At 39.4% G+C, this 27,184-nt stretch overlaps 1 protein-coding gene across 1 annotated transcript; it reads left to right on the forward strand.

Annotated features, from left to right (window-relative positions):
* The first annotated feature begins 1,767 nt into the window (after positions 1 to 1,767).
* Positions 1,768 to 27,166, forward strand: LOC126001870 (beta-hexosaminidase subunit beta-like). Its single transcript, XM_049769075.1, has 14 exons — positions 1,768 to 1,982; positions 5,161 to 5,306; positions 7,656 to 7,721; positions 12,403 to 12,449; positions 14,210 to 14,320; positions 16,036 to 16,137; positions 18,124 to 18,253; positions 20,694 to 20,874; positions 21,838 to 21,924; positions 23,971 to 24,040; positions 25,551 to 25,725; positions 26,312 to 26,402; positions 26,559 to 26,663; positions 27,106 to 27,166. The coding sequence occupies exons 1-14, from the start codon at positions 1,768 to 1,770 to the stop codon at positions 27,164 to 27,166; spliced, it is 1,587 nt and encodes a 528-aa protein (XP_049625032.1).
* Positions 27,167 to 27,184: the final 18 nt, after the last annotated feature.

Genomic DNA, 27,184 nt, shown 5'->3' on the forward strand with positions numbered 1-27,184 from the left:
TCTCCTGACTATAAATATCCAAGCTCTGTCCTATTTGCCCTTAGCAATCACAAGTGAATTCTCCATCCAGGTTTTGTCCTGCTACCCTGCTCATGATCACTAGTCTCCTCAGTCTCACAAGGGCCCATACTGTAAGGCCACCCTGAATTAAGACAGCATAAGCTCCTCCATCTTAGCATAAGTGCCTATATCTTTAACTGTCAGCCATTTTACATACTAGCTGACCTCTCTTTTTTGGGGGGGTCACACCCGGTAGTGCTCAGGGGTTCCTCCTGACTCTAAGCTCAGAAATCGCTCCTGGCAGGCTTGGGGGACCAAATGGGATGCCGAAATTCGAATCACTGTCCTTCTGTATGCAAGGCAAAAGCTCTACCTCCATGTTATCTCTCTGGCCCACTAGCTGACCTCTCAGTCACCCCCTAACTCCCCTTCTCTCTGGAATGGGGCTTTGTGCAAGCAGACAGGGTGAACTGACCTAGAAGTTACTCCCAAATAGGCACTGAAACTTGTCAACCATGTCTCGAACAAAATATCAATATATCAAGCAAGCAGAGAGAAAATAGTGCTTTGACAGTTCCCAAGGAAATATAAACATATCCTCTAGTAAATCTAACTAGTCATGGGGCCGGAGTGATAGCATGGAGGAAAGGCGTTTGACTTTCATGCAGAAGGTCATTGGTTCAAATCCCAGCATCCCAGATAGTCCCCCGTGCCTGCCATGAGCGATTTCTGAGCGTGGAGCTAGGAATAACCCCTGAACACTACCGAGTGTGACCCAAAAACCAAAAAATAAATAAATAAATAAATCTAACTAGTTAATCATTGTAAATGGAATAATAAGACTGTAGAACTGCGATTTTAGAACTATATAAGGAAGTCCTTACTCAATATCGGGGTTGCTCTCCTCCTAGAAGGGACGGTCCTGAGTGGTCAGCTTCAGGACTCAATGCTTGTTAGACTTGGGGTTTGTACAGTGTGATCTTTCAGATACCAGAATCTAACAAGACAGAATGCAGAGTTTTGTTGTTGTGGTTTTATTTTCTTCTTACATTTGGATAGCAGAATTTAACAGTATTTAGCCATCTTAATCACTAAGTTGTCTCAGAAAGAACAATCCAATTAAGGAGTTAATTCATTAATAAATTCTATTAAGTCCTTGACATTTTTATTCTGTTTTGCAATAGTCACTTTTTAACTTTTTAGAAGATTTGACCAAGGTGCTATTAATCCCTGGTCACATACCCTGTGCCTACTAACTTGATCCTTTTAAGTTGAAGAGATCCTCTGCCTTTCAGAGGCCAAGATATTCTGTTCACTATTCCAGTGAGTCTTAAAGTGAGGCTTCATTTAGAGAAAATACCATCTTCATGAATAGACTTGGGAACCAATAAGACACAACAGCCATAAGATGTTTGAGTTTGGGAGATGGGATGACCCGGGACTTGGTATGCTTTTCCATTAAGGCAAAAAGCCAAGGGTGAGTCTAGTAGAGACTGAAGAAGCTGACAGGAGCTTCCTTCTCAGCCTGGTGAGCAGCTTCTTTTAGGTCCCTAGCGCTTCAGAGAAGCTAGTGTTGGTACTTGCTCTATCAGGTCGAGTTCAAGTCTGCAGGTGGCCTGAGCCAAGGGGCGGTCTCGGCGGGCCGGAGGCGGGGCCGGGCCCTTGGGCTGTCCTGCTCCGTCCTCTGATTGGGTGACTCTGGCACCCTCAGTTTCTCTAGTGTCCAGGATGCTCCCTTCATTCCTACTACCTGTTGGGTGAGCAGCCATGGAGCAGTGCAAGCTGGCATGGCCTTGGATACTGTTTTCCCTACTTGCGACACAGGCTCGTGTTGCACCGAAACCTGGACTGTGGCCCCTGCCACGTTCGGTGGAGCTGTTTCCTCATCTGTTCTTCCTGTCCCGCCAAGAGTTCAAGATCAACTTCGGCTCTTCTTCCAAAGTCGGCCCCTCCTGCATTATCCTGCAGGAAGCATTTAGGCGGTGAGAGCAACTTAGGGAACCCAAAAACTGGGAAGTTTTGCTCACCAAAATACTTAACGAGCTGGGAACTAAGGGGACCTGAGTGCCTCTTGTATCTGCAATCACTCGGCCATACTACCTGGAACTCTGGTTCCTATTTCCTCCTCTGCAATGTGTCCAAACCTGAAGGGACCAGAGGCGTCCGGGATATGGAAGATATGGGATCTGGCTCTAAACAAACAACTCAGCTCTCCCCTACATTCTTCTACTCCCCACAGCTTCCTGGCCTGAGCCCCATCAGTCTACAAATACAGAAGGGGGTGGAGAAAGTTGCTCCCAGATTGGCCTTGCTCTTTCTGAGGGTGATAGGGTGATGGACAGAGAGGCTAGTGAGGCCACCAGCCAGGTGCCGAGGATCCCTTAGGCTGGGGTACTGCCTAGGACACTCCCCAAATCTCAATTCCTGATAAGCTGCCTATTGTCCCCCAGCTGCTTGCAAATGTCCGTTGTCCTTTTCTTACTGGACCCTGGAGCCACTCCTGTGCTTGTCCTCCAGCTCTCTCCCTTTTTTTGGGGGGGTGGGAGTGCATCCAGCAGTGCATCCAGCAGTGCTCAGGGATCACTTCTGGCGGGGTTCAGGAGACCATATAAGGTGCTGGAGATCAAACTCAGGTCAGATACTTGCAAGGCAAGTGCCATAACCCCTGTCCTATCTGGCTCCTCCCTGTTCCATTCTTGTTTCCTACTTTGCGGGGACCTGTTAAGTCTGCATCCTCTTTGCCTTAGCTGGGTGAATGGTATTGGGACAGCTCAGCAATGCCACCCTACTCAAGGCAGAAGGCCCTTGTGGGCTACATGCTGCTCTTTCCTTGGGCAACTGTGTAGGCAGAGCTGCCCTGAGGTGCTTGTTCTCTGAGGGGGCTTGAACTTACTGGTACAGGATGTCCTTCCTGTCTTCTCAAAGGTTTGTTATTGCCCTGATGAGCATTATAGGTTCACTGTGTTTGCAGGCCCCAGGCAGAGGTGGGGAATGCAAAACAAGTTTAATAAGCCTAGGTGTAGACTAGGGTATAGACTATAGTATATATAGACTCTTCTGAAGAGACCTAAGATGTTGTGGGCCGAGGCCTCCCTTTGTGCAGTAAATGGATAGTTTGACTCTCATCTTAGACGTATACTCGAGTCTTATAACAAATTTAAAGGTCAGAATGACTAATTTGGGTAAAGAAAAACGAAGCTTGTTGGCTGTCAGGAAATAGAAATGTAAAAAGTATCTGAAAGTCTTGGAAAGGCAGATCATGGCCTGGAAATATTTTACCACCAAATAATACAAGGTTGTAAAATTGGGTTTTCTTTTTGTGCTAAACTGCTGAGAAACAAGGACTGGGTCAGACACTGGAAGATGGTAAGAGGGCATGGTGGCATAGTTAATAAGCATAGATAATCAACACTTGCATCAGCTATGAGATGGTTCCAAAATAAGCCCTGCCATTTCCAGGCTGTGTAGGTGATGATTGAAGACTTCCTGAATCAGATTCTGTTTAGGAGCAGTTGTTTACTATGATTGCATTAGTAGAAACTGATGATAAGCTAGTGCTCATAGCTAAGACTTGAGTTCACTTAGTGAGCATTGCAAGGCCTCAGGAGAAGCCATGCCGATGTCAAAGAAAGGCAAGACAGGTTTGTGGGACTGGAATATAAAGGGGAAGTTTACAGAGCTCAAAGTGGTTCAGAACACAGAGAGGTCTAACCCTACTCTCCTCTGACTCCAGTCTGTGAAGAGTCCAGCTTCTATCCCAAGTCTCCTGTGAAGTTGTGACTTTTGTAGGCAGTTACTTTGGTTTTTATTTTGGTTGTAGTTTGGTACAGAGCTTTGTCAGTTTCTTGAACTAAGTTTATCACTTGCCAGCTGTTCATTTTAAGGCTTTGTGCCTTCAGCTTTGAATTGCTAAATTAACCCTAACATGTCTTACTCCACTGGCCCAGGGCAACTTTATTTATCATTATGTAATAATTAAATTTAATTGTGGTGAAATACAAATTACTTAAACCCATCATCTTCAACTTTTGGTCAAATGGGGAATGAAAGGGCATGCAAGGCCAGTGTTCTATGGCTGAGACATACATAACACTCTATTGAGCCTCTTTTTTCCTTTGTTTTGGGGCCACACCTGGTAATGCTTAGAGGTTACTTCTGGCTCTGCACTGAGAAATTACTCCTGGCATTGCTCAGGGGATTATATGGGATGTTTGAGTTCAAAGCAAAAACCCTATCCACTGTGGCTCCCTCTTGCATTTTCAAGTGCAGTATCAGTGAACTTCATTTTATTTTGATCTATATGAATTTTACTTTAATAGCCCTCTGGGGGCTGGAGAGATAATACAGTAGGTTGAGTACTTATTTGAAAAAAAAATACAAAATATTCTTACAAGTAGGACATAATTTTTTTATAAAAATCTACAAAATAAATAACTAGTAGTCTGTATGATCTTTATTAGCATCTTTAAATGTTTATATCTTGTGATATATGGGAACTTATATAAGGTAAATTTCTAAGACCTTAGTGAAATTCTTGTGCTGGTTCCTTTTTTGGGGAGGTCCATGCTATGTTTGAGGACACCTTTGTTGAAGGTAACAGGGACCCAGCCTCAATATAGTTTCAGTCAAGAGAAAGCATAATATCTCTCACATACAATCAGTAGGTTCAAAGCAGGGATATTTCAGAGTAGTTGACTAACTCGACAATATCATTAGAAAATATTGTTGTTCCACCTCTGCCTGCCATCTTTGGTTAGCTACTACTTGTTCAGGCTGTCACAGAGAGATAAAGTTTTTGACTCATGGTTCACCCAGAAGTTCAAACTTCTGACTGCTACCCACTACTTGTAATTCTTGTACCACTAATCAGAACTAATTTGCACCCCCATACATGATGGCATTACATTTCTGATCTGATCACTGACTTTTAGGGACTTCCTAAGTGTTACCTGAGAGTATGGGGAATTTTAAGTTCCCATGGCTGGATCTCATGCTGAGATCTGTCTCTGAAAGTCCAGATATAGGTATTTTTGCAGTTCCCCAGAAGACTATAATGTGCAGCTGGCATCATATGGATAGTGTGGACCTGAGCGATTTCACTGTCTAGTTCAAACTTGAAATTTTGATTTGAAATTCTGTTTCAATTTATTTTTTATGCAGTTATCGTATGTATATTTTTGACAACCACAAAAGGCTGCAAGGTCCTGCTAAATTTGAAAGTCGAAAACAGTTACAGCAACTCCTGGTCTCAGTGGTCCATGATAAAGAGTGTGAGTCTTTCCCCAATAACTCTTCAGATGAATCCTGTGAGTATTTGCACACTGCGAACTAGCCCACTCAGCTGCTACTTAAAAAAACTTAGTTAAGGAAGCAGAATCCATTCCACAAACTAAAAACAGTTTCTGTTAGTTTGTCCAATGGCATTTACTCCTTGAATATACCTCTAGCTTCAATGCCATGGGGAGTTTTACATATGTTTTCCTCCATATAACTTAGGATTCAGGTCTGACATCAAGGTCTTAAATGCATTTGTACTTGACTTTTGTGTATGTTATTAGAAAGTGTTCTGGATTATTATTATTATCATTTGCTTGTGACAATGGTTCCTAGCACCATTTGTTAAAGAGACTTTCTTTACTCCTCTTCGTAACTTTTGCTCCTTTATCAAAGATTAATTGTCCATATACTTGGGGATCTGTCTCTAAACTTTTCATTCTATTCCATTGGTCTAAGAGTTTTTCCTTATTTCAGTATCATACTTTTACTTTTATTATCTTTATTATCCCTTTTCGTATACTTTAAAGTTGAAGTAAGAGAATCCTCTAATCTTTTTCCTGAATTTCTTGGGCTAGGTAGGCTTATTTCTGGTAGGTTTATTACTCCATATAAAGTCAAATAGAGTTTAATTTGTATCCTTACTTAAAAAATGTCCTGCATATTTTGTTTGTTTCGGGTGACATCTACTAGTGCCCAGGGCTTTTTCCTGCAGAACTTGGGGACCATATGGGTATAGGGATAGGTAGCTGTGTGCAAGGTAAATGCTCTACCTGCTGAATTATCACCCCAACCGCTCATAGATATTTTTATAGGGACTGCATTGAATCTGCATAATACTTTGGACAAGATTGCCATTTTTGACACTTGAATTTTTGTAGTTCATGAACAGAGAGTGTGTTTCCATTTCTCCATGTCCTCATTTGTTTCTTTTAAAAATGTTTTATAGTTTTCTTTGTATAAATCTTTCACCTCTTTTGTTAAATTCATAGATACTTAATTTTCGGAGGCACACTTATGAACAGCATTTTCAAAAGTTTTATATTTTATTATTTGCATATATAAAAACACAGATTTATCTGCATATTTATGTTTAGTTGCTGCATTATAAGTTTATTGTTTCTAGGAAATTTTTGGTAGAGTCTTTAGCGTCTTCTTAATATCATGTCATATCATCCTCAAGATGTAAGAATTTGACTTCTTTTCTTATCTGGAAGTCCTTAATGTTTGTTGGGCCTATGGTAAGGACTTCTAATACTATATCAAATAGTAGTAGTGAGAGTGTGCAATTTTGTCTTGTGCCTGATATTAGAGGGGATGCTTTCAGTTTTTCACCATTCAGAATAAGGTTTGCTGTGGGCTGGGAAATCATCTTAACTATGTTGAGGAAAGTTCCTTTAACTACCATTTTATTGAGGATATGTATATATATATATATATTATATAGGTTTTTTTTTTTAATTTGGTCACTGTGAAGTTACAAAGTTATTCATGATTGTGTTTCAGGTATAATGTCAACACTGAACCCTTCAGTGTCCAAGTTCTTCTACCAAAGCTTCCCACTACCATTTGCCTCCCACCTATCAGTCTACTTCTACAAGGGGTGATAGGGGACTCTATGGGGTGCCAGGATTGAACCCAGGTCAGCCACATGCCAGGCAAACACCCTACCCACTGTGCTATCACTCTGGCCCCATATAGACATTTTATATATACTTATTTTTTCGCTGTGATTTACAGTATGTTGCTGATGGGGTTTCATACATAACACTTTGCCACCTTCCATTGTTTTAGGGATGGAGGGATAGTACAGTGGATAAAGTGTTTGCTTTGTACATGCCAATGCAACTTTAATCCCCAGTATCCCATACGGTCCAACAAGCTCCTGCAGATATGATCTCTGGGTTTAGAACTAGGAGAAGCCCTGAGCACTGCTGGGTATGGCATGTTTTCTAAAGAAAACAAAAACAAAACAAAAGATCCTAAATTAGTGAACTAGTAGCAATTTATTTGTTGCCAGAGGTATGAAGATGGGGAAAGGGTGACAGAGCAAAGACATAAATTTTAGTTATAAAATAATGACCTAAGGAAGTCACATATAATTTGATGACTATAGTTGAAAACCCTATATTCATATTGAATGTTGCTAAGAGAGTAGAGTTTAAGTAATCTTATAAAAATTATTAAATTTATTATGGTAAAATTTTGTAATATAAAAATATTAAGTCATGCTGTGCACTGGAATTAATAAAATGGAAAGTGTCAATTATATCTCAGTTTTAAGATGGAATCACTGAGAATTACCAATTCTATGTTTAGAAAGTTTATTGTAAGTCACTGAGGGATTAACACTGAATTCATTTGTTTTTTAACAATTCAAGATAGCTTGGAGGTACTTGGACCAGTGGCTTCCCTCCATGCCAACAGTGTCTGGGGAGTGCTGAGAGGTAAGTTTTATGCACTTTCTTTATTATCTTATTGTAAAAATATATGTTTAGATGCTGCTTTGGGAAGTCAACCACAGCAAAATTTATTAGTTTGTTAACTTATTAAGAAAGTGATTTAAGGGGCTGGAGAGATAGCATGGAGGTAGGGCATTTGCCTTGCAAATGGACGGTGGTTTGAATCCCGGTATCCCATATGGTCTCCCGAGCCTGCCATGAGTGATTTCTGAGCTTAGAGCCAGGAGTAACCCCTGAGCACAGCTGGGTGTGACCCCCCAAAAAACCAAAAAAAAAAAAAAAAGTGATTTAAGAAAAGGAAGTGATAAAAGAAATGTATCACTTATAAAATCATTTTCACTTTCACCTCAAGAGAAGATATTTTTTGGGGCCACACCCATTTGATGCTCAGGGGTCACCCCTGGCTTGGGGGGACAATATGGGACAACGGGGGATCAAACCGCGGTCTTTCCTTGGCTAGCACTTGCAAGGCAGACACCTTACATCTAGCGCCACTTCATTGGCCCCAAGAAGGTTGTTTGGTTTTTTTTTGTTTGTTTTTGGGCCACACCCGGCATTGCTCAGGGGTTACACCTGGCTATCTGCTCAGAAATAGCTCCTGGCAGGCACGGGGGACCATATGGGACACCGGGATTCGAACCAACCACCTTTGGTCCTGGATTGGCTGCTTGCAAGGCAAACGCCGCTGTGCTATCTCTCCGGGCCCAAGAAGGTATTTTTTAAAAAATTCCTTTATTAGTTCCAACCTTACCACATTTGGGGGGAAAACTTTTAATCTGCACCTATGCCTGTAGAGATATAATTTTCACAGAGAAACTTGGATGTAAAAAAAAAAATTAGGCTAGAGTGATAGTACAGCAGGTAGAGTTTGCCTTGCATGTGGACAACTAGGATTTTTTGTTTGTTTGTTTTTGTTTTTGTTTTTGGGCCACACCCAGTGACGCTCAGGAGTTACTCCTGGCTATGTGCTCAGAAGTCGCTCCTGGCATGGGGGACCATATGGGACACCGGAGGATCGGACCTCGGTAGGTCCTAGGATAGCGCTGGCAAGGCAAACACCTTACCTCTAGCGCCACCACGCCGGCCCCGACAACTAGGATTTGATCCCTTTCAACTCATATAGTTCCCCAATCCCTGCCAGGATTGATCCAAGAATGCAGAGCCAGGAGTGACCCCTGAGCACCTCTGGGTGTGGCCCCAAAACAAAAAAATATATAACTTTAAAAAATTGATCTGAAACCTGCTTGGGCTTCAGAGTGAGAAATGAAATTCATTTCTTGGGATTTGATTCACTTTAACTAGTTTAAAAGTGAGGTGTTTGTTCTTTTCTCCAATTTCATAGTCAGAAGAATAGGGGATTTAGTGAGGCAATGTCAGAAAATAAGGATATACTTGTAGAAAGAAACTTATTTTCAAGATTTCTATGCAAATTGTCTTGGGGCTACACACAGTGGTGATCAGAAATCATTTCTGACTATTCTCTGGGAACTCATATTTTTTTGTGTGTTTTATTGGGTTGTTATTGTTTTCTTCCTCCTACTCCTCCTACTCCTCCTCTTCCTCCTCCTCCACTTCCTCCTCCTCCTCTTCTTCCTCTTCCTCCTCCTCTTCCTCCTCCTCCCTGCAGTGCTCAGAGGTCAATCCTGGCTCTGTTCTCAGGAATTACTCCTGGCAGACTGAGAGAGGAGAGGGACCATATGAGGCGTTGGTATTGACAAAGGTGTTTCATTGCTGGCTTCTATACTCTGTCATCCCCCCACCCCCTAACTAATCCCCCCTACTCCCTTCTTGACACTTTGGTAGGCACATTAAAGTTAGGTAGTTGCAGCTTATGTTTTTGGTATTATTGAATCTGTTCTTTGGATTTAGCTATAGCAGTCTTTCATATCACCAATATAACCAAAGCCCAGACCCATTTCTCCTTTTCTGGTTTTTTTCCTTCCTGCCTTGATTTCTTTTCTTTGTCCTTTTCTTCCCTAGGCTCTGGGATTAAAATAATCTAGGCATTCCTCCTTTATTATATTACATTTCCTAATTCAAATTGTTTTATATACCACAGATAAGTTAGACCAGGGGTCTCAAACTTGCAACCCTCGGGCCGTTTGTGGCCCTCTCAGCACAACATTTTGTGGCCCGCAGCCGGCCTTCAAATATCGCAGTATTCGCGATTATTTGCTTACCGAATAATCACAATAAAAATCGCATAAATAAGAAAAAATTACATTAAACATTTTTATTGCGAATATTTGGTAAGCAAAATCCCTTATGTGGCCCTGCCTCACCCCGACTTTGCCTTTTGTGACCCCCAGATAAATTGAGTTTGAGACCCCTGAGTTAGACCACCCTGTGTCTTTCTTTTTCTGACTTACTTCACTCAACATGAGGTCTTCTAGTTCAAACCAAGTTGCAGCAAATTGAATGATTTCATTGTTCCTTCCAGTTGCTCAGTATCCCATTGTGTATATGTATCACATCTTCATAATCCATTCATTTGTCATTGGGCACCTAAATTGATTCTATATTTTAGATATTCTATTAAGTGCAGGTAATCTTTTGGATGAATGTTTTTAATTCCTGGAGATAGATACCCAAAAGCAAAATTGCAACTCAATTCTATGTTTTCCATGACTCTCCATAACATTTTCCAAAAGAGTTGAACCAGACAACATTCCCACTGGAAATGGATGAGAGTTCCTTTTTACCACATCCCCACCAGCACATTTTTCCTACTATTTTTAATATGTCCCATTCTCATTGTTGTGAGCTGATATCTCAGTTATTTGGCTTTCCCTAAAGTTAAGAAATGTTGAGCATTTTTTTATGTTCCAATTGGAAATTTGCTTGTCTTCCTCTGTGAAGTGTCTGTTCATTTCCTCCCCCCACCCCCCACCCCCCACTTTTCTTGTTTGGTTGGTTGGTTTTGGGCCACACCTGGTGATGCTCAGGGGTTACTCCTGGCTATGTGCCCAGAAATTGTCCCTGACTTGGGGGACCACATGGAATGCGACGATCTATCCCAGGTCCGTCTTGGGTCAGCCACGTGCAAGGCAAATACCCCACCACTTTTCCCCTTTTTTAATAGGATTTTAAAATTTTACTTTGGTTGATTTTTGTTAATACTTTATATATCCTGGCTATTAAACCATTATCTGAAGTATTGAATGTGAATATTTTTCCCCATTCAGTTAGCTGTCTTTCAGTTTTAGCCTGTGTTTCTTTTGCCATACAGAAACTCTTTTTTTTTTTTAGAAACTCTTTAATTTGATGTAGTCTCATTTGTTTATTTTTTATTTTGTTGCCTTTGCCAGTTTTTCCCTCAATGTACTTTATAGTTTCCTGTTGGATCTCCAGGTCTTTGATCCACTTTGAATTGACTTGTGTGTAAAATGTAAGATATGGATTGAGTTTTAATTTCTTACATGTATTTATCTACCTTCCCCAGCACCATTTGTTGAAGAGGACATTTTTATTCCACTTTATCTTCTTAGCTTCTTTATCAAAAATTAACTGTCCGTATATATATAAACATATATTGTAAATGAACCCTAGTTTTTATAAGTGCTTTTTTAAGTACCACATTTCAAAATTAAAACTTCAATAAAAATCTGTATCTGAGGTATTTGGAAGATCTAACCACATCAGTCAGCAGAGCTAACAGGGTCCTCACTCATGGCCCCAGGTCTTTTCCTTCGCAACATGATGCCTCCATGCTATGCTTACCTCTGAGTCAGTGGCCAACTCTGCCTTCAAGGAAGCATGGGAAATGGGTTCCCTGCTTTCTGGTAGGGTAAGTGGGCTTCAAATGTGAGAAATTCCTGTAGCATTGGAAAAGTATTTAGATGATGGCAGGTGGCTATAAAACAGTTGTCTACCTTCCCAAGGAAGGAAATGCTTGCAGAATCACATGAGATTTCAACCCATTCCTTTTCTCTCCCATCCATGCTAAGTCTCCAGGCTGTTTGCTGTGTCCTATTTCTGTTTCTCTGCTTCTAGGATGTTGCAACTGGTGACAGACTCTGAGAGCTACTATTTTAACTATTGAGAAACAAGGATTTCTAGCAAATCCTTCCTTAGCTCTTCATCTTCCATTTAATATTGACACCTAGACTGATGACCTTCCTTAGCACTTGGCTTCTGTCCTGAGGATTATCTCCCTTTAGCTTTTATTAATTACTTGTGGCAACGGATGTGGTGGTGGTGGTGATGATAAATCATGTTTATTATTTTCATTCAATAATGAATTTATTTTTAATTCAGTTCTGATTATAGAAAAGACATTAATGAAGAAAAGAAAAAACATTAATGAAAGAAGAAAAGATATTAATGGTAGAGGTTCAACACTGTATTTAGCTGGATTAGTCATATCTGGCTGTGGTTCTCTATTTGTTTTTTGTTTTTGTTTTTTTGGTTTTTGGGCCACACCCGGCGGTGCTCAGGGGTTACTCCTGGCTGTCTGCTCAGAAATAGCTCCTGGCAGGCACGGGGGACCATATGGTACACCGGGATTCGAACCAACCACCTTTGGTCCTGGATCAGCTGCTTGCAAGGCAAACGCCGCTGTGCTATCTTTCTGGGCCCCTGTGGTTCTCTATTTGTATAATACAACTTCATTTATCTACTTGTTTTATAAGTTAATGCAATGAATTATTCATTTTTCTTTCCATAGGTTTAGAGACCTTTAGCCAGTTAATTCATCAAGATTCCTATGGGATGGTAAGTATGGTTATTATACATTACTAAAAGTTGTAGATAAATATATTACTGCTAGAAAATATAGGATTTTACTCTCTTGATTCCTATTTTGGGAACCAGAGGAGGGCTTCCAAATAACCTTTGAATCTCTGGAGCCACTCCAGTAACTCAAGCCAGATGATTAAGTGCTTCTATCCAAGGATGTGGTGCTGCAGTGCACCACAGTGTACCACCAGGGTCATCTCCAATCCAGCTATCTCAGGACCCACCAAAACTACACCAAGCAATTCTCAGGAAGCCTGTTATTTCTGTGAATGTAACCAGAGCAACTACAAACCATATGCTCCTTATCCTTTTTTTTTTTTTTTTTTTTTTGGTTTTTGGGCCACACCCGGTAACGCTCAGGGGTTACTCCTGGCTATGTGCTCAGAAGTTGCTCCTGGCTTGGGGGACCATATGGGACACCGGGGGATCGAACCGCGGTCCGTCCAAGGCTAGCGCAGGGAAGGCAGGCACCTTACCTTTAGCGCCACCGCCCGGCCCCATGCTCCTTATCCTTATGTTCCCTCCCAGGTTCCTGTTTATTGCCTCTTAAAGTTTCTTTTTTTCCCCCAAATTTACCTGGAAAGTGTAAACTGTATATCTCTAATCAAAGTTGTCTCCTAGTCAATATTTTTTTTTCTTTTTTTTTTACACCACCCATCACCAGTGCAACATTCCCATCACCAATGTCCCAAGTCTCCCTCCTCCCCACCCGACCCCCGCCTGTACTCTAAACAGGTTCTCAATTTCCCTCATACATTCTCATTATTAGGACAGTTCAAAATGTAGTTATTTATCCAACTAAACTCATCACTCTTTGTGATGAGCTTCCTGAGGTGAGCTGGAACTTCCAGCTCTTTTCTCTTTTGTGTCTGAAAGTTATTATTGCAAGAATGTCTTTCATTTTTCTTAAAACCCATAAATGTGTGAGACCATTCTGCGTTTTTCTCTCTCTCTCTGACTTATTTCACTCAGCATAATAGATTCCGTGTACATCCATGTATAGGAAAATTTCATGACTTCATCTCTCCTGACAGCTGCATAATATTCCATTGTGTATATGTACCACAGTTTCTTTAGCCATTCGTCTGTTGAAGGGCATCTTGGTTGTTTCCAGAGTCTTGCTATGGTAAATAGTGCTGCAATGAATATAGGTGTAAGGAAGGGGTTTTTGTATTGTATTTTTGTGTTCCTAGGGTATATTCCTAGGAGTGGTATAGCTGGATCGTATGGGAGCTCGATTTCCAGTTTTTGGAGGAATCTCCATATCGCTTTCCATAAAGGTTGAACTAGACGGCATTCCCACCAGCAGTGGATAAGAGTTCCTTTCTCCCCACATCCCCGCCAACACTGTTTATTCTCATTCTTTGTGATGTGTGCCATTCTCTGTGGTGTGAAGTGGTATCTCATCGTTGTTTTGATTTGCATCTCCCTGATGATTAGTGATGTGGAGCACTTTTTCATGTGCTTTTTCAAGAGCCACCCACTGAGTGGGAGAAACTATTCACCCAATACCCATCAGATAAGGGGCTAATCTCCAAAATATACAAGGCACTGACAGAACTTTACAAGAAAAAAACATCTAATCCCATCAAAAAATGGGGAGAAGAAATGAACAGACACTTTGACAAAGAAGAAATACAGATGGCCTAGTCAATATTTTTACACATGTGGGTTTTACGAATATTTAGTCAAAATGGAATTCTAAAAATAATTTAGAAATCAATTTTGTCTTATAGATCACCATCAATAAATCCAGTATTACTGATTCTCCAAGATTTCCTCACAGAGGCATTTTAATTGATACAGCCAGACACTACCTTCCAGTTAAGCTCATTTTAGAAACTCTGGTAGGTGATCTATCTTCTATTCTGAGACTTCTCTGTTTTAGGTCACTACATTACACTATCTTGGAGCTGGAGAGACAGTACAGTGGGGAAGAGACTTGCTTTACATGCAGCCAACAGGGTCAGTCCCTGGCACTACATACGGTTTCCTGAGCCCTGTCAGAAATGATCCCTGAGTTTAGAGCCAGAAGTAAACCTTGAGCACCACTGGGCATGACCAAAAATCCCCAAACAAACATTGTGTATACACAGTGGAATACTGGGCAGCTGTCAAGAAAAATAAAGTCAAGAATTTTTTTTATACATAAATGGACATGGAAATTATTATGCTGAGTGAAATAAGTCAAAGTCAGAGGCAGAGAGAGACACACAGAATAGTCTCACTCATCTGTGGGATTTAAGAAAAATAAAAGACAGTATGGTAATAATACACAGAGACAATAGAGATGAGATCTGGAAGGACTGGACCATGATGTGAAGCTTACCACAAAGAGTGGTAAGTGCAGTTAGAGAAATAACTACACTAACAATTATCATGACAGTGGTAGTGAGTGGAGAAATAGAATGCCTGTCTCAAATACAGGCAAGGTAGGGTAGGGAGAGGAAAGGAGGGGTATTGGTCGTGTGAAGGTGATACTGGTGAAGGGTGTGTTCTTTTTTTTTTTTTTTTTTAACAGAAAAAACTTCATGTATTTGGAGTCAGAGAAATAGCACAGTGGTAAGGTGTTTGTCTTGCACATGGCCAACACAGGATGGACTCTTGTTCGAATCCCTGCATCCCATATGGTTTCCCAAAGCATATGCCTTGTATATGTAAGGCCCAAGTTCATTCCTGACATTACATATACCTCACCCTCATCCCTCAATGTACACCCTAAACACTATTAGGTGTGACTGCCTGACCAATATTATATTACTGGGTCAAGCACTGAATTGGGTGTGTTCTTTTTTATAACTGAAACCCAACTACAAACATCTTCATAATCATGGTACTTAAATAAAGACATTATTTAAAAATATAATAAAAACCCCCAAAGAAACTAAACAAATCCCAAAACAAACAAAAAACAATAGAAGGGCTAGAGAGATGATACAGTAAATAGGGCACTTGCTTTGTATACAGCAGACCTAGAGTTGACTGTCAATAACACATATAGCTCCCTGAGCACCAACTAAAATTTATTAATAAAAAAGAACTCTGGGGGCCAGAGAGACAGCATGGAGGTAGGGTGTTTGCCTTGCATGCAGAAGGATGGTGGTTTGAATCCCGGCATCTCATATTGTCCCCTGAGCCTGCCAGGAGCAATTTTTGAGCATAGAGCCAGGAGTAACCCCTGAGCGTAGCCGGGTGTGACCCCAAAACCAAAAATAAATAAATAAATAAATAAATAAATAAATAAATAAATAAAAGAACTCTGGTATATCACATAACAATGCTGATTTTTTAATCGTGTTGCTCACTCACCCCCAGTACTTATCTCTCTGGTAACTATAAGCTGTAACTTGAACACCTTCCTCAGTTTCACACCTGCCATTCCTGTGTTCAGGTGGTTTGAAATCAACAGGCCATTAAAGTAGCAAAGATTTATATGTTGACAACTATGTTAGTGGAAAAATTATTAAATGAATGCACATATTAGAAATAATCCTGAATGTAGAAATATAATTGGATTGTGTGTTAAATCTATTTCTGTAACTTTCAACACTTTGACTTGCAGGATGCCATGGCTTTTAACAAGTTCAATGTTCTCCACTGGCACATAGTAGATGATCAGTCTTTCCCATACCAGAGCACCACTTTTCCAGAGTTAAGTAATCAGGTGAGTATTCGTGTTACTGGAAATATATGTAGACTAGTTGTTGTTACACCAAATAATTGGGTGTAGTTTCATTAGAAGTTTATAACTCAAATATTATCTCCTATGAATAAAATTCAATATTTGAAAAAAATTTTCTTCACATTTTAGAACCATATAACTGTTTTTATGATGGTATTTTAAGTGAATATAAGTAGCAATGTTTTCTTATAAACATTGCCATAATTTTTTTTAATTATGCATAGAGTTTTTACACACAAAAATGAAAAACCCGGGGCCAGAGAGGTGGCGCTAGAGGTAAGGTGTCTGCCTTGCAAGCACTAGCCAAGGAAGAACCGCGGTTCAATCCCCCGGTGTCCCATATGGTCCCCCCCAAGCCAGGGGCAATTTCTGAGCGCTTAGCCAGGAGTAACCCCTGAGCATCAAATGGGTGTGGCCCAAAAAACCAAAAAAAAAAAAAAAAAACCCAAAAAAAAAACACCCAAAATTAAGAGACCTAAAACATTCATTATTAGCATAAGGGTAATTATGAAGTAGCCAAACTATATTGGTTTATATATGTGTATATATATATACATTATATATATATAAATATATATATATAATCTTTAGGCCACAGCTGGTGGCACTCAGTGGTTACTCCTGGCTCTATGCTCAGAAATTACTCCAGGCAGGGTTGGGGGACCATACGGATGCCAGGGATCAAGCCCAGGTCAGCAGTGTTCAAGGCAAATGCCCTATCCACTATGCTATCACTCTGGCCCTTTTATATTTAAATTTTATTTAAGGCACTGTGGTTAACAATATTGTCGGTGATACAGTTTCATGCAAAGTTCCAACACACCCCTTCCACTGGAATGTCTGCTTCTATTCACCATTATCTGATTGTTTCCATCTCCCACTTCAACTCTATTAGTTTTAAATAGAATTATTGGTAATTTAAGTGATTTCTTTTCTGAAAATATGCATTAGATATTGTTAGATGTGAGAACTCCTTCTTAGAAAGTATTGACTACTCTTGGGGCTGGAGAGATAGTGCAGTGGTAGGGAGCTTGGTTTGCACGTGGCCAACCCAGGTTTGATTCCTTGTACTCCAGATGGTTCTCCAAGCACTGAATTACTCTCAGGAGTAAGTTCTGAGAGTAGAGATAGGTATGAATAGGCCCTGAGCTTCACTGATGTGGCCCAAAGTTTTTTAAAAAATAGAGAAAATACTGGATAGTCTCAATAAGAGTTTAGATTCATAGGCTAGAGGGGCTTGAGCAAGTCTTGGTATGAACTCATAGTTTAACCTCCATGTAATGAAAAAACAGTAGATGACATTCAGTAAAACTTGATACTTGGTTAAAATTATAAGTAGTATGGAACAGTGCCAGGATGCTAAACATTGGTCCCTGTACACAATTCTAACATTTTAACTGAAGTTGTCACAGAGTATAATTTGAAATGTTAACTGCACTTATATTTCTGTTATGCTTTTATTAGATAAAATTTAAAATTTTAAACATAAATATATAACAGTGTTAAGATTCCATGCACTCATCACCGAACTTCATTAATCAATATCTTACCAAACCAGATCACTTATATATTTAATACCATTATTTTCTCTGTGATGATCAGGGGTTACTCCTGGCTATGCACTCAGAAATCACTCCTTGCTTGGGGAACCATATCGGACGCTGGGGGATAGAACTGTGGTCCATCCTAGGCTAGCAAAAGCAAGATGTCTTATCGTTTGCACCACTGCTCCGGCCCCATGAAACAAAATTCCTGTTGAGAGTCCTCTAGCTAACTCTAGAATGACCCCAAAATATGCTGAGTAAACACCACATAGGACAGTTATAATATTGTAGAATTGCGATATTATATACAATCTTATGATACTGGAAAAGTCAGTTCTCAGATATCAAGTACAAACAGAAGTATTACCTTTTTAGGACAATTCTCTTCTGATATTTATATTTTTGTATGTGTTTTTTTTTTAAGGGGGGCTATTCCTTATCACATGTGTATACTCCAAATGATGTCCATAAGGTGATTGAATATGCTCAGTTACGAGGAATTCGAGTCATACCTGAATTTAACACCCCTGGACATACACAGTCTTGGGGTAAAGGTAAGGAAGAGTGATTTATAATTAAAAATGAAGCATCTGAAGTTCTGCATCTCTGTGCATTATTGCATAAAGGGAATATCTCAGGGCCAGAGAGAGTACACTGGGTAGGGCGTTTACCTTGCACATGGTCAAGCTGAGTGGGTCCCAGCATCCTAGATGGTCCACTGAGCACTGTCAGGAGTAATTCCTGAGCACAGAGCCAGGGGGTAACCCTAAGCACTACTTGGTTTGGTCCCAAAACAGAAACAAAAAAGGGAATATCTCAAGATCTGTATCTCTGATTTATAATGGATGCTCAGTCTGTCCTTATTGTGATTTCTACCATCACTAACACAATTCAAAACCTGTTCAAAGTGATCCAACTCTTTTTTATTCTGTTTAGAGCAAGTCACTATATCCAGGCACTGCCTAATGTATAAAATCTAGGAATAAAATAAAACAGAAACAGGGGGCCGAAGCGATAGTAGAGAGGGCATTTACCTTGCATGCAACTGATCTGGGTTTGATCCCCAGAATTCCATATAGTCCCCTGAGCACTTTCATAAGTAATTCCTGAGTGCAGAGCCAGGAGTAACTTCTGAGTATTGCCATCTGTGACCTCTCCAAAAGAAAGAAAACATGATTGCATAGGTAGGAAATAGTGAATTTATGATTATACTTTCATAATGAGGTAATGCTTACAATGTCTTTGAGATTCAAAGAAAACACTCCTATTTCTAGCAGTCTGAGACATTTAGTTGAAATATAGAATAGCCAAGAGTAGGAGTTTCTATAAATATGTTGAGAACCGGCATGAATTGAGATTACCTAGGTTTGGAAAGCTGAAGGAAAAGTATAGGAATTACGATGCTTGCTATACTTGCAGTCAGGCCAGAGCGATAGCACAGTGGTAGGGTGTTTGCCTTGCATGTGGCTGATCCAGGACGGACTGAAATTCGATCCCCAGTGTCCCCTATGGTCCCCCAAGCCAGGAGCAATTTCTGAGTGCATAGCTAGAAGTAATTCCTGAGCAACCCAGGGTGTGGCCCCCAAACAAAACAAAACAAAACAAAACAAACAAACAAAACCCACCCTAGTTTAAATGTGATGTTGCCACCAAAGTCTCTGAAAACAGTTAGAAATAACCTGAATATCCCAGTGTGTCGCTCAAAAGCCAGAGGGAAGAAAATGAAAGAGAGAACCTGGGTTTGAACATTCCTTTTTGCCATTAATGTAGTGACTGAACTGGGCTAATAATTGTAAAATCTCATACTCATTTACCATCTCCAAACTTGGAAAGAGTTGTAGTAATTGCCATTATGTTTTTGAAGATTAAATAATACATTTAATGGACAAAGAACGTAGTTTGCACTTATCATTGTTCAATAAACATTATTGTTAGGGCTGAAGTAGAGATCCCTAGGAAGTTAAGTCTGGAAGCACATAGGCATAGGGTCCTGGCCCTAAACAGATTGAAGTCCTGAACCAAAATAGTGAGCATAGAAAACTATACAGATGAGAAATATTCTGAAAACAATATCCAGAGAGCTTTTGAGATTGACTCTAGTAAAACTACTACAGTCAAAAACAAAAATTGGAGGTAGATGGGAGGCACTCTCAGCAGTAGCTTAGAGTTCAGGGCTATGCACTCAGGATTGTGCACTTCTGGTAGAGCTCAAGGGACCATTAAGGTGCCAGGGATTGAACCTGGACTGGCCATATGCAAGGCAAATGCCCTAATGCTCTGGACCCCAATAACATTTCTATTGACTGTACTTAGTGTACAATCAGAAAAGATTTAGAGGTAAAGTAAGAATTGTATTCTCCTTTCCTAGTAACTTAGTCAGAACATGAAACCAGAAGCTACAGGAGCTTTTAGAATCATATTCTGTGACCTTTTCTTTTTATTTGATTGAGTTATCAAAGTTTACAGTAGTATTGAAATCATTGTTTTATATCTTCAGTGCACTAATTCCCTCCATGTGTGATCTTGCTACCACTGTCACCAGTCTCAATGCCACCTTACTTTGTAGTTTCTTCCATTCCCAGTAATATTATGTCTCATATATTGTTTCCACTTAGAATTGTCTACTCCTGCCCTTGTCTTTATATTTCACAGAAGAGAAAATTCATCCAGCATTTTTTCATATAAGAATTTGGTTTCTGATGGATCTTTGTTGAATTGCAGCAAGGATATCTGTTTTTGTGAGAAAATATCTTGGACGCAGATCATTTCAGAGAGGGTCATGGATGTGGAAATGGTGAGGGATAGGAATAGAAGTCCAGAAAGAATTTGCCCTCTTCTAATTTGGAAGGAAAGACAATATTTTAGTAAATATGATTATTTTTTCTATGCAATAATAAAGCTTCACCCAAATAAGCTGGTATAGTACATGTACAACATTATGTGTTTGAAATGAAAATATAATTTTTAGAAAAGAATCTTTATGTTTTCTTGCAGGTCAAAAAGGTTTCCTAACTCCATGCTATAATCCAAAGATGCCAAATGAGTCTTTTGGCCCTGTAAATCCTGTCCCACATTCAACTTACATCTTCATGTCTAATTTTCTTGAAGAAATTAGCAAAGTGTTTCCAGATAAATTTATTCACTTGGGAGGAGATGAAATAGCATTCCACTGTTGGTATGGAAATCTTTAAAACAGCCTTAATTTCATACTTTTAATTATATCCCATATCGAAGTAGAAATTTCAAATCTATCTCCAATGGAACAGAATAGAACATCTTTCTTTTTTTTTTTTTTGTTTCATTTTGTTTTTGATTTTTTTTAAATTTTTATTTTGATCATATTGGCTTACATATATTTCACAGTATAGTACATCTTTCTACTTGCAAAGTTTATTTGGCAATTTGGCTATTTGCGAGGTAATGTATCTTCTCAGAACATATATACAGGTAGTAAAATATATGGTGATTAACATTTATGGGTGTTGTGAGCACCCAGTTTTGCTCTGGGCTCAGAGGTTACACCTAGTAGTGATTGGGGACCATATATTTATAGCACCAAGAATTGAATCAGAGTCAGTTGTATGCTAGGCAAAGACCTAAACCCCTGTACTGACACTCTAGTCCTATTTTTTTGGCCACATCCAGTGACACTCAGGGGTTACTCCTGGCTATGCGCTCAGAAATCACTCCTGGCTTGGGGGACCATTATGGGATGCCGGGCCATCGAACCGTCCATCCTATGCTAGCGTGTGCAAGGCAGAAGCCTTCTGGCTTGTGCTACTGCTCTAGCCCTATTATAAGAATAGTTCAGGCCAGAGAGATAGCACAGTTGTAGGGCATTTGCCTTGCACGATGCGGACCCAGGACAGACCTAGGTTCGATTTCCATATGGTCCCCTGAGCCTGCCAGGAGTGATTTCTGAGTACTACCGGGTGTGGACCCCCCCCCCAAAAAAAAACAAACAAAAAAAGAAATAATAGTTCACAACATGTTTCCAAAATGCTTGTTTTTATGCTTCTTTTAGTCTATACAAATGTAATAGTTTTCAGTATGCATGAGTGATTATCCAGGTTATTTTCTGCTTTTACAAATGGGGAATGTCCAACTTTCAAATGTAATTTTAATGTTTTTGTTGTAGGCAGACCAATCCAGGAATTCAAGCTTTCATGAAAACCATGGGCTTAGCAAATAATTTAAAAGCACTAAAGTCTTTCTATATTAAAAAGTAAGTTACTTGAATACCTGCTTCTATTCTTCTTTCAGTGCCTTCTAGAAAAGAAAACCATTAATTTAATACTATTTGGTTTTTCTCATTTTCTTTCCATCCCTTGCCAGTGCTGATAGTAGAAAGTGTCAATGAAAATTTACAAAGAAGAAAGCAGTATCCATTGCTTGATTTCACTGAGTATTGCAGTAAAATAAAAAGTCTTTAGCATCAACTGCCCAGCAGTAGGAAAGCAGTTCTAATAACTCAGCTCCAGCACTGGTTACTCTAAGTATCTCCCTTACTATACTACCATACCACCATACTCACCTTACCACCAGTGCTGGGATTCCTTCCCCATTATTTCCTGAAGCATTTCTTTTTTCTTCTTTTTCTTTCTCCTTCCTTCCTTCCTTCCTTCCTTCCTTCCTTCCTTCCTTCCTTCCTTCCTTCCTTCCTTCCTTCCTTTTCCTTCCTTCCTTTCCTTCCTTCCTCTTTCTTTCCCTCCTTCATATATATCTCTCTCCCTCCCTCCCTCTTTCCCTCCTTCATAAATATATATGTATATATATATATATATATATATATATATATATATCCCTCCCTCCCTCTCTCTTTCTCTCTCTTTGGTTTATGGGTCACACCCAGCAGCACTCAGGGGTTACTCCTGGCTCTCTGCTCAGAAATCACTCCTGGCAGGGACCATATATGGGATGCAGGAATTGGAACCACAATTGGTCCTGGGTCAGCTGCTTGCAAGGCAAATGCCCTACCACTGTGCTATCTCTCCGGCCCCACCCTGGAGCATTTCTAATACTTTGTTTCTGGATTGGACAGTAGGAGATCACAACCATGTGACTATACTTATTGTTTGTTTGGGGGCCAGTTACTGGTGCTTAGGGTTTACTCCTTGCTCTTCACTCAGTGATATCTCTTGGCAAGCTTGGGGACCATAGAAGATTTTGGGGTTCAAACCCATGTCTGTTGTGTGCAAGGCAAATGCCCTGCCCACTGAATTAATTGCTCCAGCCCCATGAATCTACATATTAAAATTATTTTACCTTGTTAACAATGGTCTGCAGCATTGTCTATGTAGACTACATTTTGTTCAACCCCAATAGATTAGCTTCCCTCAACTGATCCTTCTACCTATCTTACACTCCCTCATCCTGCTTCCTCTCTGATTAATACTTTTTTGATCTGGAAGAGTTTCCACTTTGACTGTTGGTATGGAAAGTAGAATGAAAAAAGGAGAAAATGTGCTTTCAGTTTCAGTTTCAGTCACATTTATTACAATTGTGCCCAGCCGGCAGGAGGCTAGTGGGTACAAATTGAAAAATGGAGATAAAAATGGTTCCATCATTGCATAATGCAGCATTGTGCCCCAGCAGAGTTGACATACTATTTATACAAATTCCTTAATGTTAATTTCTTTAATTTTATGAAAAGCTTGCAGTTTTTATTTTCTTCCTTGATACTATAGGTAGGACCCAGGACCTCAAACATCTCTGCCACCATGACAAATCACCAGCATTTCCTTAGCATTGTTTTTTTTTTTTTTGGGGGGGGGGAGGAGGGGTTATACCTGGATGTGCTCAAGGGTTACTCCTGGCTCTCAGCTCACGGGTCATTTCTGGCTGTGCTTGGGGAACCATATGGAATGCCTGGAATCAACCCCTGGTCAGCATTGTGCTAGTCAAATACTCTATCATCTGTACTATAGCTCTGGCCCATTTCCTGGCATTGTTTAACCATCAAGAAATGTTTTGGACTATGTGTGGTAAGTGTTGAATGTCATTGAGTTGCCATCACAAGCTAGATTATACTTTCTGCCATGGAATCAGCAGAGGTTGCTGATTTTCAGACTTCCGTGTTTCTGTGTGAATGGTATATGCAGTTCATTTATTCAGCAAGTTTTTCTACTGAATCAAGTTGAGTTATTGGCCCCCACCCACTTCAAATGTTTCAGCAAAAGTCATTTTTTCTAATTCTTGACAAAAAAACGTGTCCTTCAGTTGTAGTGTTAATCGGGTCACCTGAAATAATTGATCCTTTCTCGATTGGCAGGCTTTTGGACATGGTTTCAAATATAAGAAAAGGAGCCATAGTCTGGCATGATGCTTTTGATAAAGATAAGGTGAGAAATTTACTGGATCCAGATAACACAAGAAAATTAAAGTTACAACATGTTGGATAGCAGGAACCTAAGCTTCTTTCAACAATTTAGTCAATTATGGAAAATTAACTTTCATATCCTTGAGTTTTTGTTAGGTAAAAGCTGTAAACTTGTCAGAGATAATGCTACCTATTTCCTTTCCCTTATTTAATTCACTCTTTAATGTCATTATTTACCACAAATTGAAGTAAGAGTGAGATAAGTCCCTTTCCCAGAACAGCTAAATAAGTGTGAATGAGTCCTTTTTGCTCCTTCACCTACGTTCAGTCACTGCAGGATTTGGCAGTTATCACTCATATGCACATAGTTAAGGCTCTAATTTAGAACCAAAGCTGAGGGGACAGTAGCTGCTGGACTATGGTCTTGAGAGGTAATCAAATTAACAACAACAGGTTCTGGAGCAGAGGACAGAGATTATAGGGTTCCAGGCAGACTTCAGACCTGAGCATATAGTAAACCAAAAACTGTAAAGGAACTGGATCAGGACAAAGTACAATGGATGCAAATAAACATAGAAGTAACTGGAATAGTAAGTGGTATATATGTCAGGGATACTTGGATATTGGAGAGGGACTGAACATCATTTACTTATACTGCACAATAAACTTCATGAGCCAAAATAAGAAAATAAAATAAATGAATTTCCTTTTTATTATCAAGGTAGTTTTGTTATAAATAAACGATCATGTACATTTTTAATCTTTAATATGACATTTATCTCTGATATGACAAGAATTCTTTATTTTTCTTTGTGGCAACTAAAATTTGTTTGTCTAGCTACTTCTATCAGTTTTCCCAAAAGGTAAATATTTTCTGAGTTCCCAAAGGAGTAAACATTACTATGTTAGACATACACCAATCCCTTTTTATTCATCTCTAGTGTCATGTTGGCAAAGTTAAAAATTAATAAGGCTGATGGCTTTCTAAGTTTAAGTCCCTAAAATGAATAACTGTTGAGAATAACACTTTGGGGTTGGGGGGGATTGTTGTTGTTTTATTTATTTATTTTTATTTTTTTATTTTTTTGGTTTTTGGGTCACTCCCGGCAGTGCTCAGGAGTTACTCCTGGCTCCACGATCAGAAATCACTTCTGGCAGGCTCGGGGGACCATATGGGACACCGGGATTCGAACCGATGACCTTATGCATGAAAGGCAAACGCTTTACCTCCATGCTATCTCTCCGGCCCCTGTTGTTTTATTTTTTGGCCATGCATGAAGTGCTCAGGGCTTACTCCTAGATCTGTACTCAATGGTCACTCCTAGTGGTATTGGAGGACCATATGTAATAACAGGGATCAACTTTAGGTCATCTGTAAGGCAATCATCTTATCCATGTATTTTTCTTATCCCTGGAAATAACTTAAGAGGAAAAGGGAAAAAGGGAAAAGTGAAGATTCATACATAGTAAACTATTCTGAATTATATTTTATTTTATTTTACTAGACCTAATATTAATTTGTAACTTCATAGCTTCAACCAGGAACAGTGGTTCAAATAGGAAAAATGGAGCAATATTCCATTCATGAAGCTAATATCACAGCAGCTGGTTTCCAGGTGATCCTTTCTAGTCCTTGGTACTTAGATGAAATCAGTTATGGAGATGACTGGACAAAGTATTATGAAGTGGAGCCTCTTGATTTTTCTGGTAGGTGAAATAACATTCATTACCTTGAAGTTTTAGTTTTCTTTCCTCTCTTCTCCCACCCCAATGAAATTTTGCCAAGGCATTATATTATATATAGTAACCTTTTAGTTTAATCCTTGACGTATGTAGAAAGTACTGACTCAGTATTATTTTAAACTTTGTGGGGCAAGGGTACAACCCATACTGTCTAGGAACTTCTAAGATGAAAAACATGGAAGAATAGAGCTCAAAAAGAAAAAAGAAACTATAGGATAAAACATGGTTGGTGAGGAATCCTTCAAGTCATCAGTGACAAACAGTAGCCACAAGAGGATTACGTGACAAGAACCCATCTTACAGTTCAGGACCTTGAGGAAGATCTACTCACAGTTCAAAGACTGAAACTTCTTCCCATTTTCTAGGAAATCTATGCAAATCTATCTCCAGATGTTCATGCTGTAGCCATGAACATCCTCACTTAGATCCTGCTGGCTCCAGGGGAGAAATATTGTCCAATGGTGACTATAGAAGAAATCATAATTGCCTCTGTATAAAAATCTTGAACCGCTGCTACTTAACTGACATCAATTCAATGACTTTTATGTAGGTTCTCCAAAACAGAAACAACTTGTCATTGGTGGAGAAGCATGTATATGGGGAGAATATGTGGATGGAACTAATCTCACGCCAAGATTATGGTACATGTTTAATAATAACTAAACTTAGGGGGTCTTAGCTTTCTTTTTCTATCCAAGTAGAAAAGCACCAGAATTTGCTGTAGGCATATGGCTTAGAAGTTTCCCTAAGAATATATGAATTCACACTTCTTTGGGGATGTGTGGTTTTAATTTTAGGCCTTGGGCAAGTGTAGTTGGTGAGAGACTGTGGAGTCAAAAAGACGTTTCTGATCTACAGGATGCCTATGATAGACTGAAAATTCACCGCTGCAGAATGGTCAGGTAGAACAAATATGTGTATTTCAAGCAAGGCATTATAAAATTAAGATAATTTTTAATCTACTCCTTTAATATGGGCAAGCTTTATGGGCATTTTGGTTCTTGCTATTAATAGAAAAAACATCTAAGAATAGAGATTTCTCTGGACAAAAACTGGCAATTTAAAGTGAAGGGATGGGTGTTGGAACACTGTATGACAAAACCTCAACTAAAATCAAGAACAATCTTTTATTTTGTGGATAAGTTATATTTTGATGTGTTTTAATCATATAAAAATGTTTATAAAACATATTTTTATACAATAGGAGCCTAGACATCTTAGAATTCTTCCCTGAATCTCTTCTGAATAATTAGTGCTATGGTTCAGTACTTTAAATATGGAGATATAGAGATAAATATCTATCGACCTTTTTAATTCCATTACTCGTTTCTCTTATTCTTTCAGACGTGGAATAGCTGCACAACCTCTTTCTGTTGGCTATTGTGATCATCAGCTCAATGAGTAAAAATAAGAAATTAAATAA

Source organism: Suncus etruscus, chromosome 2 (assembly GCF_024139225.1).
Source record: "Suncus etruscus isolate mSunEtr1 chromosome 2, mSunEtr1.pri.cur, whole genome shotgun sequence".
Taxonomy (NCBI): domain Eukaryota; kingdom Metazoa; phylum Chordata; class Mammalia; order Eulipotyphla; family Soricidae; genus Suncus; species Suncus etruscus.

Excerpts from the sequence above, each read along its gene's own strand:
- LOC126001870 (XM_049769075.1), top strand. The coding sequence starts at position 1,768 with ATGGAGCAGTGCAAGCTGGCATGGCCTTGGATACTGTTTTCCCTACTT. Across the intron at positions 12,450-14,209 it reads ATCAAGATTCCTATGGGATG|ATCACCATCAATAAATCCAG; the intron begins GTAAGTATGGTT and ends TTTGTCTTATAG. Across the intron at positions 16,138-18,123 it reads TTCCAGAGTTAAGTAATCAG|GGGGGCTATTCCTTATCACA; the intron begins GTGAGTATTCGT and ends TTTTTTTTTAAG.